This window comes from Anomaloglossus baeobatrachus, chromosome 5, assembly GCF_048569485.1.
Source record: "Anomaloglossus baeobatrachus isolate aAnoBae1 chromosome 5, aAnoBae1.hap1, whole genome shotgun sequence".
NCBI classification, from domain to species: Eukaryota; Metazoa; Chordata; class Amphibia; order Anura; family Aromobatidae; genus Anomaloglossus; species Anomaloglossus baeobatrachus.
In genome coordinates this window covers 438,081,474-438,094,634 of record NC_134357.1, presented here as the reverse complement: position 1 = coordinate 438,094,634, position 13,161 = coordinate 438,081,474, and the positions used below count along the sequence as shown (strand labels likewise).

The 13,161-nt window shown below is 43.3% G+C and overlaps 1 protein-coding gene across 2 annotated transcripts in view; it reads left to right on the top strand.

Annotated features, from left to right (window-relative positions):
- The window catches only part of LAMA5 (laminin subunit alpha 5), a 196,881-nt gene that overhangs the window by 158,117 nt on the left and 25,603 nt on the right, over positions 1-13,161 (top strand). For both annotated transcript variants that reach the window (XM_075350405.1, XM_075350404.1), the window contains 13 exons: positions 19-192; positions 351-547; positions 637-753; positions 862-1,016; positions 1,101-1,242; positions 1,393-1,495; positions 2,275-2,388; positions 3,078-3,257; positions 3,473-3,615; positions 3,814-3,999; positions 4,294-4,430; positions 12,106-12,259; positions 12,608-12,741. In XM_075350405.1, coding sequence (XP_075206520.1) covers positions 19-192; positions 351-547; positions 637-753; positions 862-1,016; positions 1,101-1,242; positions 1,393-1,495; positions 2,275-2,388; positions 3,078-3,257; positions 3,473-3,615; positions 3,814-3,999; positions 4,294-4,430; positions 12,106-12,259; positions 12,608-12,741 — 1,936 coding nt within the window. The remainder of the gene's footprint in view (positions 1-18; positions 193-350; positions 548-636; positions 754-861; positions 1,017-1,100; positions 1,243-1,392; positions 1,496-2,274; positions 2,389-3,077; positions 3,258-3,472; positions 3,616-3,813; positions 4,000-4,293; positions 4,431-12,105; positions 12,260-12,607; positions 12,742-13,161) is intronic.

The window sequence follows — 13,161 nt, the reverse complement described above, 5'->3', positions numbered from 1 at the left end:
TGCTCTCTATTTTTATAGGACTGGTCAATCAGCTGAACAAGATTGCCACTTCTAATGCTAGTAATGTCACATCCACCGAGGAGTTTAGACATATCATCACTGAGGTAGAGAAAATGCTAAAGGAGATGAGGGATAAGGATTTCAAATATGCCAAAGACCTAGCAGAGAAAGAGCACGACGAAGGCAAAAAATGTGAGTAGATCCTGTGCTGGAGAGAGGCCCTCACTCTGCTTCTTTGAGGTATGGGGAGAACTTGACAATTTAGAGAACCATCTCCTCTCAGGACCATGATCTGATGGTGACCGATGATCTCTGTGAATGTTGACATAATGAATGATTTTTCTTCTTAGTGCTGGATCGTGTAAAAGCTGAGCTGTTTTCCAGTGTGAAGGCCAACCAGGATCTTCTGAATGAGATCAAGAAGAAACTGGAAACTTACAGCTCTGGTGTGATGGATTTACGGGACGCAATGAATGAGGCAGTGAACAAAACCATAGAGACCAAAAATCTCAACAGCCAGAACTACAACAACCTAGAAGAGAACAAGGTAAAGATGAATGTTCCAATGATGAGTAGAAATTTCCCTTGAGCTTGTGATCCTTCATATGCTAAGACTTCTTCACTTTATTGTCACAGATTAAGGTTAATGACTTGAAGGCACAACACAAAGAGCTGGTGGAAGCCATCAAGATGGGAGAAGATGCTTTGGCCCAGGTCTCGAACATTTGGCAAATGATAGATGAAATGAAAGAGGTAAGATGGGGCACCTAAACAATAACAGTACTTGGGCCCTGAAGGTGAAAGGATCTGGTTACGAGGTCACCAGGGAGTGTTTACAGCATTAGTTTATGATGCCTTCAGGAATATGAGAAGTTGGCAGCTGGACTAGATGGAGCGAGAGGACCAATTATGGACAAGGTGAAGAAGTTCTCTCCAGCAAGCAGCAAGCTGTCCATTGTGGAGCAGGCTGAGGAACATGCAAAACTTCTCAGTCAAGTAGCAAAGAACTTGGCCAAGTGAGACTATCTTCTTTAAAACTGGTTATGGATTATTGAGACATACGTGTAAAGTGTTATTCACAATTTTACATTTTTCCTCAGTGCCATTGGAGACTCTAACCAGGATGAGTTCATCCAAAAAGCCATAAATGCCTCAAATGCTTATTCCAGCATCATTGAATCCATAAAGCAGGCTGATAAAGCTGCAAAGGATGCCCTCCGGGTGGCAGGAGAAGCACATAAGGTGGGTCCCATGCTTCTATAATAAACTCTACAGGAGAGGCTAGAAGTTGTGTAGTAGGAAGTAAGCAATATTAAGTATCACCCTCGCTATTGTTGGGGAATTATACAACAAAGACATACTATTGGTGCTGACTGTGCGATGTCTCAACAGAACATCCTATCAGAAGAGTTGGGGAAGAAAGGGAAAGAATTGAAGGACAACAGCTCAAAGTTGGAGAATAGCGCCAAAACTGCCCAAAATGGACTGAATGGGGGTGAGTTCAGAAAACTTTCAATAAGATATGGTGATATGCAGTTGCTTCTTTTTGGAAAGTTATATTGAATATATATGAAATATAAACTGCGTTACTGCCATATAGACTATACTTATAAAATAGAGGTACTTTGGGCACAATTTGGCCAACCCATGTGTGCCCATCAGCCACAACATGTCGTACTATCTTTGATGAGTTCCTATCTTTTTTGTATCAGACATGCCTCTTCCTGGCTAAAGCCTACCAATTTGAAGCAGAGCGAGCTTTAGCCTGGCATAGGTTATGCCCATCATACCTGCATTCCTGGGCAGTTATCATGACGTGCCATGCACTAAGATGCTTCTGCATCTCTTTACATACTAAGGCCTGGGTAGGAGTGTAACCTGTTATATGCTGAACTCCTGCTTTAGTGATATTGCTGTCATTTACATAAATGCTCATGTATAAGACATCGGAGCTTCAGTACATTACCACATTTTACCCCAGAGCAGAAAGCTTAATTCAGCACCACCTACAGGTTTTCTTTCACTATGATTAGACCTGTAGGAGCCTTTCCTCTAGCACTGCCTTGGACACCACGCTGTTACTTTACTCAGCGGCAGGATCCACGGGGTGACGCCTGCCTCTATCAAAAGAAGTAATTTTTCTACTGCTCACGGAGCTGGTGATAATGGGTTTAGAGTCGGATCGGTGCCAATTTCACACATACTGGGCATTTTAAATGATTTGTTTTAGCGGATTGTGTCATTCAGAGTCTTGCTGACCTCCTCCTTCTACAGATGTCCTGAAGAAACTGCAGGATGCGAAGAAGAAGCTTCAAGACAGCAAAGCAAAGAAAGAAAAACTTCAGTCCGACCTGAGATCTGTCATGGATAAAATTGGCATGACCCGAGGTAAGAGTCGTTTATATTGCAACCAAATCACTTTTGCCAAGAGCGACTGGCAGCCCAAAGTGTAGTCCACATGCCACCTTCCTGAGCGCCAACATCTACGAAACAAACTAATCTTGCATAGATTAAAGGTAAACTATCAACTTGGAAAATGCTATAGGGTTAATCCGCAGGTAAATTTACAATGCTGCCCGGCCACTGAATTTGGGGCTACCTGGAGAAAATGAACCGATTTTATCCCATGAGCCACCGGCTTTTAGTCAGAAGCACCCACGGAGCTGCTGCAGTCATTGCTCACTATACTCTGAGTAGCGGTAGTAAGTACACCCCTGGACTTTGATTGACAGCTTGCTCTACAGGCAATCTGCAGAGTATTAGCTGTACTCGGAGAGAGCCATTACACAATGATTAAAACTTCACAGGAGTTTAATGCTTTTACCAGCATATTAACCCTGTATCTACAGGCAAATAGCTTTTTTTTATGATGTCAGGTTCCCTTTAAGGTTCTGTCCACATATGCGCCAACAGCCTCCATCACGGGTTGCATCAGATTTACATGTCATTACTGTCATTGGCACCAGGGTCTGAAATGTGTACTTTCTGCCATATCCAGAATGCTCCTTTTAATGTTGTTTCTTTGCGTTGAAGGCCTTGATTGTGTGTTAGCAATTATTTGTTTTAATGTCTTCCAGATAATGTTACTGATCAGATAGCGAAAGCCAAAGAAAAAGCTGCAGAAGCCAATAACACGGCCACCAGGGTGCAAAGCACGCTGGCCGATATCAAGAAGAACCTAGATGACTGGAAGGATAAATATGGAAACATGAAGAATGAAGACGTGAACAAGGCTGTAGATGATGCCAAAACCACTGGTGAGTCCAACAATGGGGCGCTGGTGACACCATACATCAAACAATTTGATATCAGTATTTCTGGGCTTCAATTAACAACTTCCGATAAACTGTCCTCAAAAGTGTCAGACCAGGTCCCATGTGGCCAAATGCCCTAATATTAGGTGGTGAAGATGGGCATGTGACATAGTACAACCTGCAAACAATTGCCTGAAATTACACTCTGTCTCTTTAAGTGTCCAACCTAGAAAACACCATTCCTCTTCTCCTGGACAAGCTGAATAAACTGGAAGACCAGCAGGGACAGAACAACAGTATCTCGGACAGCATCCAGCGTGTCCGACAACTCATCTCGCAGGCCCGGGATGCTGCCAGCAAGGTGAGCAGAGTTGTCAAGACCCCTCCCCATCAATAAATGACCAAGCAATGATCCTACATTAGAAATTGTTCCATCTTGGCTTGGTGAAATATAAAGGGTGGACTTCTCTTTTATCTGGACCTGTTGGTTGATTACCTAAAGTACTGTATATCTAACATTTAAGGTGATCATTATTCTCATTCACTTTTTCCTTTCCAGGTCAGGGTCCCAGTGAAATTTAATGGCATTTCTGGGGTGCAGCTACGTACCCCGAGTAATCTTCCTGATCTGGCAGCTCACACCTACCTCAAATTACACATCCAGAACCCCAACCCACAGAATAAGAAGAAGCGGCAAGCCGAAGCTGACCCCACACGTTTTGTGATGTTCCTCGGACACAAGGATGTAAGGATGACAATATGTAAATGACTGGACGGTGGCGACAGTTCTATAACAATATCTATGATTAAGGTGGAAATCCAGATTAGAGGAAGAGAGGTATAGATTTATTTATGAGGTTCTAAAGGGCTTGTCCATACATTTGTCACATAACCTCATCCTGTCACTAAATCAATTACTAGAATAAGTCACAGTAATGACGGGATTATGACACCTTATAAAGTGTGTGCTGCCTGCTCTAGTGACAGTTGGTTTCTTCCCTTTTTAATAAAAGTAACCACTTTAGCTTTTCTTGCACAGGGTCAGGGTGACTACCTCGGCTTGGTCTTGAGAGGCAACAGACTGCAGTGCATCTATCGTCTCGGGGAGCAAGAACCAACGTACCTGTCCGCTAATGAGGACATCAAAGAGCAGTTTGTCACCGTCGTCATCGAGAGGTGAGTAGAACATAAATGAATTGTCCAGTGAAGATAACTTAGCACCTATCCACAGGTTGGTGATAACTTATTGATTGTACGGGGTCTGGCTGTTGGGACCCTCACCGCTCGGCAAAACTGGGCACTTTTATCGTCATCAAAATGGAGCAATAGTGTGCATGCCCAACTACCACTCCATTCATTCCCTATGGGGTTGCCAGAAAAAAACAAGTGCAACTCACAGTGAGTGAATGGAGCGGAGGTTAAAGTGAACCTGTCAGCAGTTTTGGGGCCTATAAGCTGCGACCACCACCAGTGGGATCTTATATACAGCATTCTGACATGCTGTATATAAGAGCCCAGGCTGCTGTGTAGAATGAAAAAATAACTTTATAATACTCACTTAAAACGGTCGCTGTGGTGGAGTTGGGCCATATGGGCATCTCTGTTCTCCGGTGCCAACGCCTCCTTTTTCGGCCATCTTCGTCCTCCTTCTGAAGCCTGTGACGCATCTTACGTCATACACACTCGCCGGTCCCGCACAGGCGCACTACAATGCTTTGATGTGCCACTGCTCTCCAGACCGGCGCCTGCACTCGGCTGCGATCTCCGTCCTCCTTCTATCCAGCCCAGACCAGCATTGTAGTCCTGCGCAGAAGCACTTTGATCTTCTCTGCTGAGGGCAGATCAAAGTACTGTAATGCGCAGGCTCGAAGAAAGGTTAAAGACTGCCCCTGCATGCACGCTACAATAATTTGATATGTCCTGAGCAGGGCAGATCAAAGTGCGCTTGTGCAGGACCTCAATGCCGGCGAGTGTAGATGATGTAGGACGCGTCATGCACCCCGGCTTCAGAAGAAGGACGGCAAAAATGGCCAAAAGAGGAGGCACTGGCACCGGAGAACGAAGATGCCCATATGACCCAACTCCACTGCAGCGACTTTTTAGGTGAGTATTATAAAGTCATTTTTACATTATACACAGCGGCCTGGGCTCTTATATATAGCATGTTAGAATGCTGTATATAAGAGCCCACTGGTGGTGGCTGCAGGTTATAGGCCCCAAAACTGGTGACCGGTTCCCTTTAAGCATGAGCACTGCTGATTGTAACCTGGATAAAAGTGACTCATTTTGCTGATTGGTGCGAGTCCCAGTAGTCTGACCGAATAATAAATTACTGTGTTTCCCCTGAAAATTAGCCTTACCCCGAAAAGAAGCCCTGGCAGTGTTTTTCAGCCTTTTTGGAGTAGGCTTGAAATATAAGCCCTACTCCAAAAATAAGTCCTAGTATCCTGAAATAGGGCTTGTACATATCTTGTATTGTCCCCTTGTTTGCTCCAAGCCCTGGCTAATTAAGAGAATGAATATTCGCCTTCCTCTCCTGTACTCCCGCTTTGAGTCCTGCGCTGTACCCATACTCTGCCTCATGTATTACCGGTACTGCCAGTCCAAGGATCATATCACAATCATCGGGTACTCTGCTCAGCTAAGGATGGCAGTGTGCATATCTACGCATCTGTTACAATCAGCTCAGGAGAGTCACCGATGATAAGACACCCCCAAAAATATGCCCTAGTGCATTTTCAAAGCAGAAAAGAATATAAGCCCCTGTCTTATTTTCGGGGAAATACAATATCAACTATCTGGTGTCTTAAGGGGTAACATTTCTACTTGGGGAGAGTGACCTGTCTTGCATACCTGGGTGATTAGGCTTATGAGCCATGCAATGCTCCTCTGGGAAATTCATGCAAATTGCCTCTTCAGAGGGCAAGATGAATTGAACTCTAGTGCCAACCTATTGGAAGTAGCTATCCTACTTGTCAACTTGTCAATATTGACTCTTTTTTTTTAAATCAGATACATTTTTATTGCATTTTAAAACTTTCATAAACATAACAACAAATTGTGAGGGTAGTCCTCACACATACCCCCTCCCCTCCCCCTCCCCCCACCCTCGCCTCCCCCTCCCCCCACCCTCTTCCGGTCGAAAGTCTCACCCCTCCACTCTCTGCATCCCTCTTCACATAATGACCTGCCCTCCTTATTTCTCAGCCACTGCGATCTTTCCTTTCCTACCTATAGTCTAAATATCCTATCTTTCAGTAGATCAAATGACGCTAATCCTGGAAAGTCCAGCCACTTGCTCCAGATCTTCTCATATTGAGTTCTCCTTCCCCTTTTAATATAAACATTTTTCTCCAAATAAATAATATAATTCACTTTTTCAACAAATTCCTTACGTGTCGGTGCTTTTTCAGATAGCCAATACAAGGCAATTAGTTTCCTTGCTGCATACAACAATCGTGCCACTGCCAGTTTCTCTTGTTCATCCGCCCCCACTTCAACCACATAGCCCAGCACACACACCAGCGGGTTCCCCACTTCATCCACATATCCCAGCACACACACCAGCGGGTTCCCCACTTCATCCACATAGCCCAGCACACACACCAGCGGGTTCCCCACTTCATCCACATAGCCCAGCACACACCCCAGCGGGTTTCTGGGTAGGTCCACTTGCATCACTGATTGAATTAAATATAACACTGTGATCCAGAACCCTTGTAAACACGGGCATTCCCACAACATGTGCATGATCCCGGCTTCTTCCACAGTACATTTTGGACACTTGGAATCTGTTCTCACTCCCACTTTCTTCATCCACACGGGGGTTCTATATACTCTGTATATAACATATAATTGCGATAGCCGTTTTGCCTCGCTCAGAGATATTTTGATGACATATTGCAAAATAGACTCCCATTTCTCCTCCCCAATTTCTCCCAAATCTTCCACCCGCCTTGCATATGCCCCAATTTGTTGCCTCCCAACCGACATGGACAGAAGTCCCCCGTAGACCATCAATATACATCCTGCCGTCCCTAATATATTCATTACACTATCTGACTGTATAACAATTGGTGTTATTCTGTTCTGCGATTCAAATGCGTGACGTAGCTGCAGGTATTTATACAATATTGACTCTTTAACAAGCCTTGCCACATGACTTAGGATGAAAGCCAAACCAGAATATTAATTTGCAGACACAGTGTTTCGGGGTATTACCTCTCATCAGTGCAAAGTATCAAATCTTACAATTTGCACTGACAAGGGGCAATACCCCAAAACACTGTGCTACACTGTATCTGCAAATTTAGAATCTGGTTTGGCTTTTCTCCTAAGTCACATGGCGAGGCTCGTTAAAGGGTCAGTATTGACTTTTAGGATTTGTACTTACAGAAGGTGGCACTAGAGTTCAAGTCCTCTTCCTCTCCAAAGAGGCAATTTGTACTCCTGTCTGGTAATATCTTCATTGGACAAGCCTTTTAACAATTGATGTAAATATTCATTAGTCCTGCATTGGAGACTTTATTGTGATCTTTTCCAGATGCCATGGTGCAGGTAAGTACAAACTGGTATAGAAATATTTGGACAGTGACCGAATCTTCATGATTTAGGCTCTGTATGCCAGTATCTTTTGTTTTACAATGAAACATTTGATATACAATTGAAGTGGAGACTTTAAGGCCTAATTTAAGTAATTGAATGAAAAATTCCTGTGAATGGTTTAAAATTTTCAGCCATTTTTCTACAAAGACTCTTCATTTCAGGGTCTCAAAAGTACTTGGACAAAGAAACTAAATATTCATTTTTAATACTTTGTAGAATCCTTTGCACTGACTGAAGTTTGGAAGCCATGGACATCACCAAACGCTGGGTTTCCTCCTTTGTGATGCTTTCCTGGCCTTTACTGCAGCTGACTTCAGTTGTTACTTGTTTGTGGGTCTTTCTACCTTACATTTTGTCTTTAGCATGTGAAATGCAACTCAATGGGGTTGAGATCTGGTGATTGACTGAGCCATTGCAGAATATTCCACTTCTTAAACTCCTGGGTTGCTTTTGCAGTATGTTTTGGGTCATTATCCATCTACAGTTGTGCTCAAAAGTTTACATACCCCAGCAGATTGTTTGCTTTCTTGGCCTTTTTTCAGAGAATATGAATGATAACACAAAATATTTTTTTCCACTCATGGTTAGTGGTTGGGTGAAGCCATTTATTGTCAAACTACTGTGTTTTCTCTTTTTAAATCATAATGACAACCAAAAATATCCAAATGACCCTGATCGAAAGTTCACATACCCCAGTTCTTAATACCATGTATTGCCCCCTCTAACATAAATGACAGCTTGAAGTCTTTTGTGGTAGTTGTGGATGAGACTCTTTATTTTCTCAGATGGTAAAGCTGCCCATTCTTCTTGGCAAAAAGCCTCCAGTTCCGGTAAATTCCTGGACTTTTTTGCATGAACTGCACACTTGAGTTCTCCCCAGTTGGCAAAATGATATTGAGGTCAGTAGACTGAGATGGCCACTCCAGAACCTTCACTTTGTTCTGCTGTAGCCAATGACAGGTCGACTTGCCTTTGTGTTTTGGATCGTTGTCATATTGGAACGTCCAAGTACGTCCCATGCGCAGCTTCTGGGCTGATGAGTGCAAATTTGCATCTAGTATTTGCTGATAATGTGCTGCCTTCATCTTTCCTTTAACTTTGACCAAGTGTCCTGTGCCTTTGTAGCTCACACATCCCCACATCATCAGCAATCCACCTCCGTGCTTTATAGTAGGAATGGTGTTCCTTTCATCATAGGCCTTGTTCACACCTCTCGACATGTGACCAAAATGTAGCCAAAAGGTTTGATTGTTGTCTCATCACTCCAAATTTCCTTGTTCCAGAAGTTTGGAGGCTTGTCTCTGCGCTGTTTGGCGTATTGTAGGACAGTAATGGCTTTGTTCTGGTGACTCAACCATTCAGCTCATTTTTCTTCAAATGCTTCCTTACTGTGCATCTTGAAATAGCCACACCGCTAGTTTTCAGTGAGTCCTGTATTTCAGCTGATGTTATTTTGCATCCCAAACAATTTTTGTTGTTTACCTGATTGTGATTTGGTTTTTACAGAGCCCCTGATTTTCCATTTGTTAATCACAGTTTGAACACTGCTGACTGGCATTATCAATTCCTTGGATATCTTTTTGTATTCCTTTCCTGTTCTGCAAATGGATACTGACCTGGAGAATCATACTGACAGTTCAGTTTTACCATATAGTGAACATGGTAAATAAAAAAAAAAACTATTGCGGAATTGCACTTTATTCTTTGCAATTTGACTGCATTTGGAATGTTTTTCTGTTTTTTTTAGTACTAAATGGGGCAGATTCAATGATGTCGTTCAAAAGTACAACTCATCCCTCAAACAACAAGACCTCGTATGGCTATATTGGTGGAAAAATAAAAACTTTATGGCTCTTAGGAGAAGTGGAGGAAAAAATGGAATCGAGAAACGGAAAATTGCCTGGGGTTGAAGGGGTTAAAGATCTTAAGTTCCTAAACGCTTCCTCCAATTAGGACGTGAATTCTCTCAAATTAAAGCTGAGTCTGCACATTGAGCCCATATGGAATTATATAACTGTATCTTCCATATGTTTTAGTAAGCAAGTAAAATAACTTGTGTCACTGTCCAAATATTTCTGGGCCTATCTGTATTACCGTGTTTCCCTGAAAATAAGACAGGGTCTTATATTACTTTTTGACTCCAAAAGATGTGATAGGGCTTATTTTCAGGGGATTTCTTATATTTACCTAATATCCTAAAATAGGCTTGAGCAGGACTTTCAGGATAATGTATTTTTTATTACTTTATGTTGTCCCGTTGTGTTGCTATAAGCCCTGGAAAATGTAGTCGCGCTGGCTAGTCAAACATAAGTTAATGCAATATTGACCTCTTCCCTCTCCCATAAATCCCATACACTCCTCTGCGCCGACATCAGTGATTGAGTGCAGGCAAACAGCCGTATTACTCACCCGAGGATCGCATTGCAGTCCTAGGACTGTCCGTTTTTTCTCCTGACCTGAAAGTGATAGCTGCATAAAAATACAAGCTTTCATGTTCAGGTCAGGAGAGCAGACAGGCAGTCCGAGAATTGCGATGCGATCCTCAGGCGAATAATACTACAGTGTGATCCTCGGGCGAGTAATACTACAGTGTGATCCTTGGGCGAGTAATACTACAGTGTGATCCTCGGGCGAGTAATACTACAGTGCGATCCTCAGGTGAATAATACTACAGTGTGATTATCGGGCGAGTAATACTATAGTGTGATCCTCGGGCGAGTAATACTACAGTGTGATCCTTGGGCGAGTAATACTACAATGTGATCCTCGGGCGAGTAATACTACAGTGTGATCCTCGGGCGAGTAATACTACAGTGTGATTATCAGGCGAGTAATACTATAGTGTGATCCTCGGGCGAATAATAATACAGTGTGATCCTCGGGCGAGTAATACTACAGTGTGATCCTCGGGCGAGTAATACTACAGTGTGATCCTTGGGCGAGTAATACTACAGTGTGATCCTCGGGCGAGTAATACTATAGTGTGATCCTCGGGCGAATAATAATACAGTGTGATCCTCGGGCGAGTAATACTACAGTGTGATCCTTGGGCGAGTAATACTACAGTGTGATCCTTGGGCGAGTAATACTACAGTGTGATCCTCGGGCGAGTAATACTACAGTGTGATCCTCGGGCGAGTAATACTACAGTGTGATCCTCGGACGAGTAATACTACAGTGTGATCCTCGGGCGAGTAATACTACAGTGTGATTATCGGGCGAGTAATACTACAGTGTGATTATCGGGCGAGTAATACTATAGTGTGATCCTCGGACGAGTAATACTACAGTGTGATTATCGGGCGAGTAATACTATAGTGTGATCCTCGGGCGAGTAATACTATAGTGTGATCCTTGGTCGAGTAATACTATAGTGTGATCCTCGGGCGAGTAATACTATAGTGTGATCCTCGGGCGAGTAATACTACAGTGTGATCCTTGGTCGAGTAATACTATAGTGTGATCCTCGGGCGAGTAATACTATAGTGTGATCCTCGGGCGAGTAATACTATAGTGTGATCCTTGGTCGAGTAATACTATAGTGTGATCCTCGGGCGAGTAATACTATAGTGTGATCCTTGGGCGAGTAATACTACAGTGTGATCCTCAGGCGAATAATACTACAATGTGATTCTCGGGCGAATAATACTACAGTTTGATCCTCTGGCAATTAATACTGCAGTTTGATCCTTGGACAGGTAATACTGCAGTTTGATCCTTGGGTGAGTAATACTACAGTGTGATCCTTGGGCGAGTAATACTACAGTGTGAACCTCGGGCGAGTAATAATACAGTGTGATCCTCGGGCGAGTAATAATACAGTGTGATCCTCGGGCGAGTAATAATACAGTGTGATCCTCGGGCGAGTAATAATACTAATAATTTGGAGTAGGGCTTATATTTTAAGCATACTCCATAAAGCCCAAAAAAATCCTGCTAGGGCTTATTTTCGGGGGAAACACGATAGTAACATCTATAAGTATGGGTGGCCAGTGGATTTTTGAAACTTTAGTCTAGTAAAGAAAAAGAAAACTTTCTGAAAGAAGTCTTTGTAATGTATGTGACTTTCACCAACTGACAAAATGGAAAATGGACCACAACTGAGAGAATATGTTATCCGCAGTGTTACGTAAGGTGTCATGGAGGGAAGCAGACTCCTCTGTGGCTTCTGAATGATTCATGTCGCACATTGTTATGGATAGCAGGTGATCTGCCATCTTCATCTTGCCTTCTTCTTCCCTGACAGGATCCTGCAGTATGCACAGATGTCCATCTTTGTAACAAAGGATAGCTTACATGAAATCAAAGGAGATAGTACAGCCAGTGGTGAGCAGGGTCTTCTCAACCTGGACCCCCGGAGAGTCGTGTTCTATGTAGGAGGGTATCCAGCAGAATTCAAGGTAAATCCCCCTCTATCATTGCCACGTGTCATGAATGCCATACAGCAGCAGACGATGTAGGATGTAATGTGTAGTCTATCTCTCTATCTTTCTATCTTTCTTTCTATCTATCTATCTATCTTTCTATCTTTCTTTCTATCTATCTATCTATCTATCTATCTATTCATCATGTATCTATCTATTATTCATCATGTATTTATCTATTATCCAACATGTATCTATTATCCATCATGTATCTATCTATTATCCATCATGTATCTATCTATTAACCATCATGTATCTATCTCTCTATATATCTATCTTTGTTCTCATTAATTAAATTTTTCACTTTCTATCTTTTGTCTCCAGCCGCCTTCAGCATTGAACTTTCCCACCTTCAAGGGATGCATTGAACTGGACACTCTGAACGAGAAGCCTATCAGCCTGTATGACTTTGAGAGAACCTTCCAGCTGGACACAACAAAGGACAAGCCTTGTCCCAGGTGCACCAGTCAGAACTTAAATTGAACTCTTAGGGGTACTTTGCACGTTGCGACATCGCTAGCATCGGCTAGCGATGCCGAGCGCGATAGTACCCTCCCCCATCGCACATGCGATATCTTGTGATAGCTGCCATAGTGAACATTATCGCTACGGCAGCTTCACACGCACTTACCTGCCCTGCGACGTCGCTCTGGCCGGCGACCTGCCTCCTTCCTAAGGGGGCGGGTCGTGCGGCATCACAGCAGGCGGCCAATAGAAGCAGACGGGCGCAGATGAGTGAGACGTAAACATCCTGCCCACCTCCTTCCTGCCGCATAGCCGGTGGAGGCAAGTAAGGAGATGTTCCTCACTCCTGTGGCTTCACACACAGCGATGTGTGCTGCCTGCTGGAATGAGGAACAACATCGTATCTCCTATTG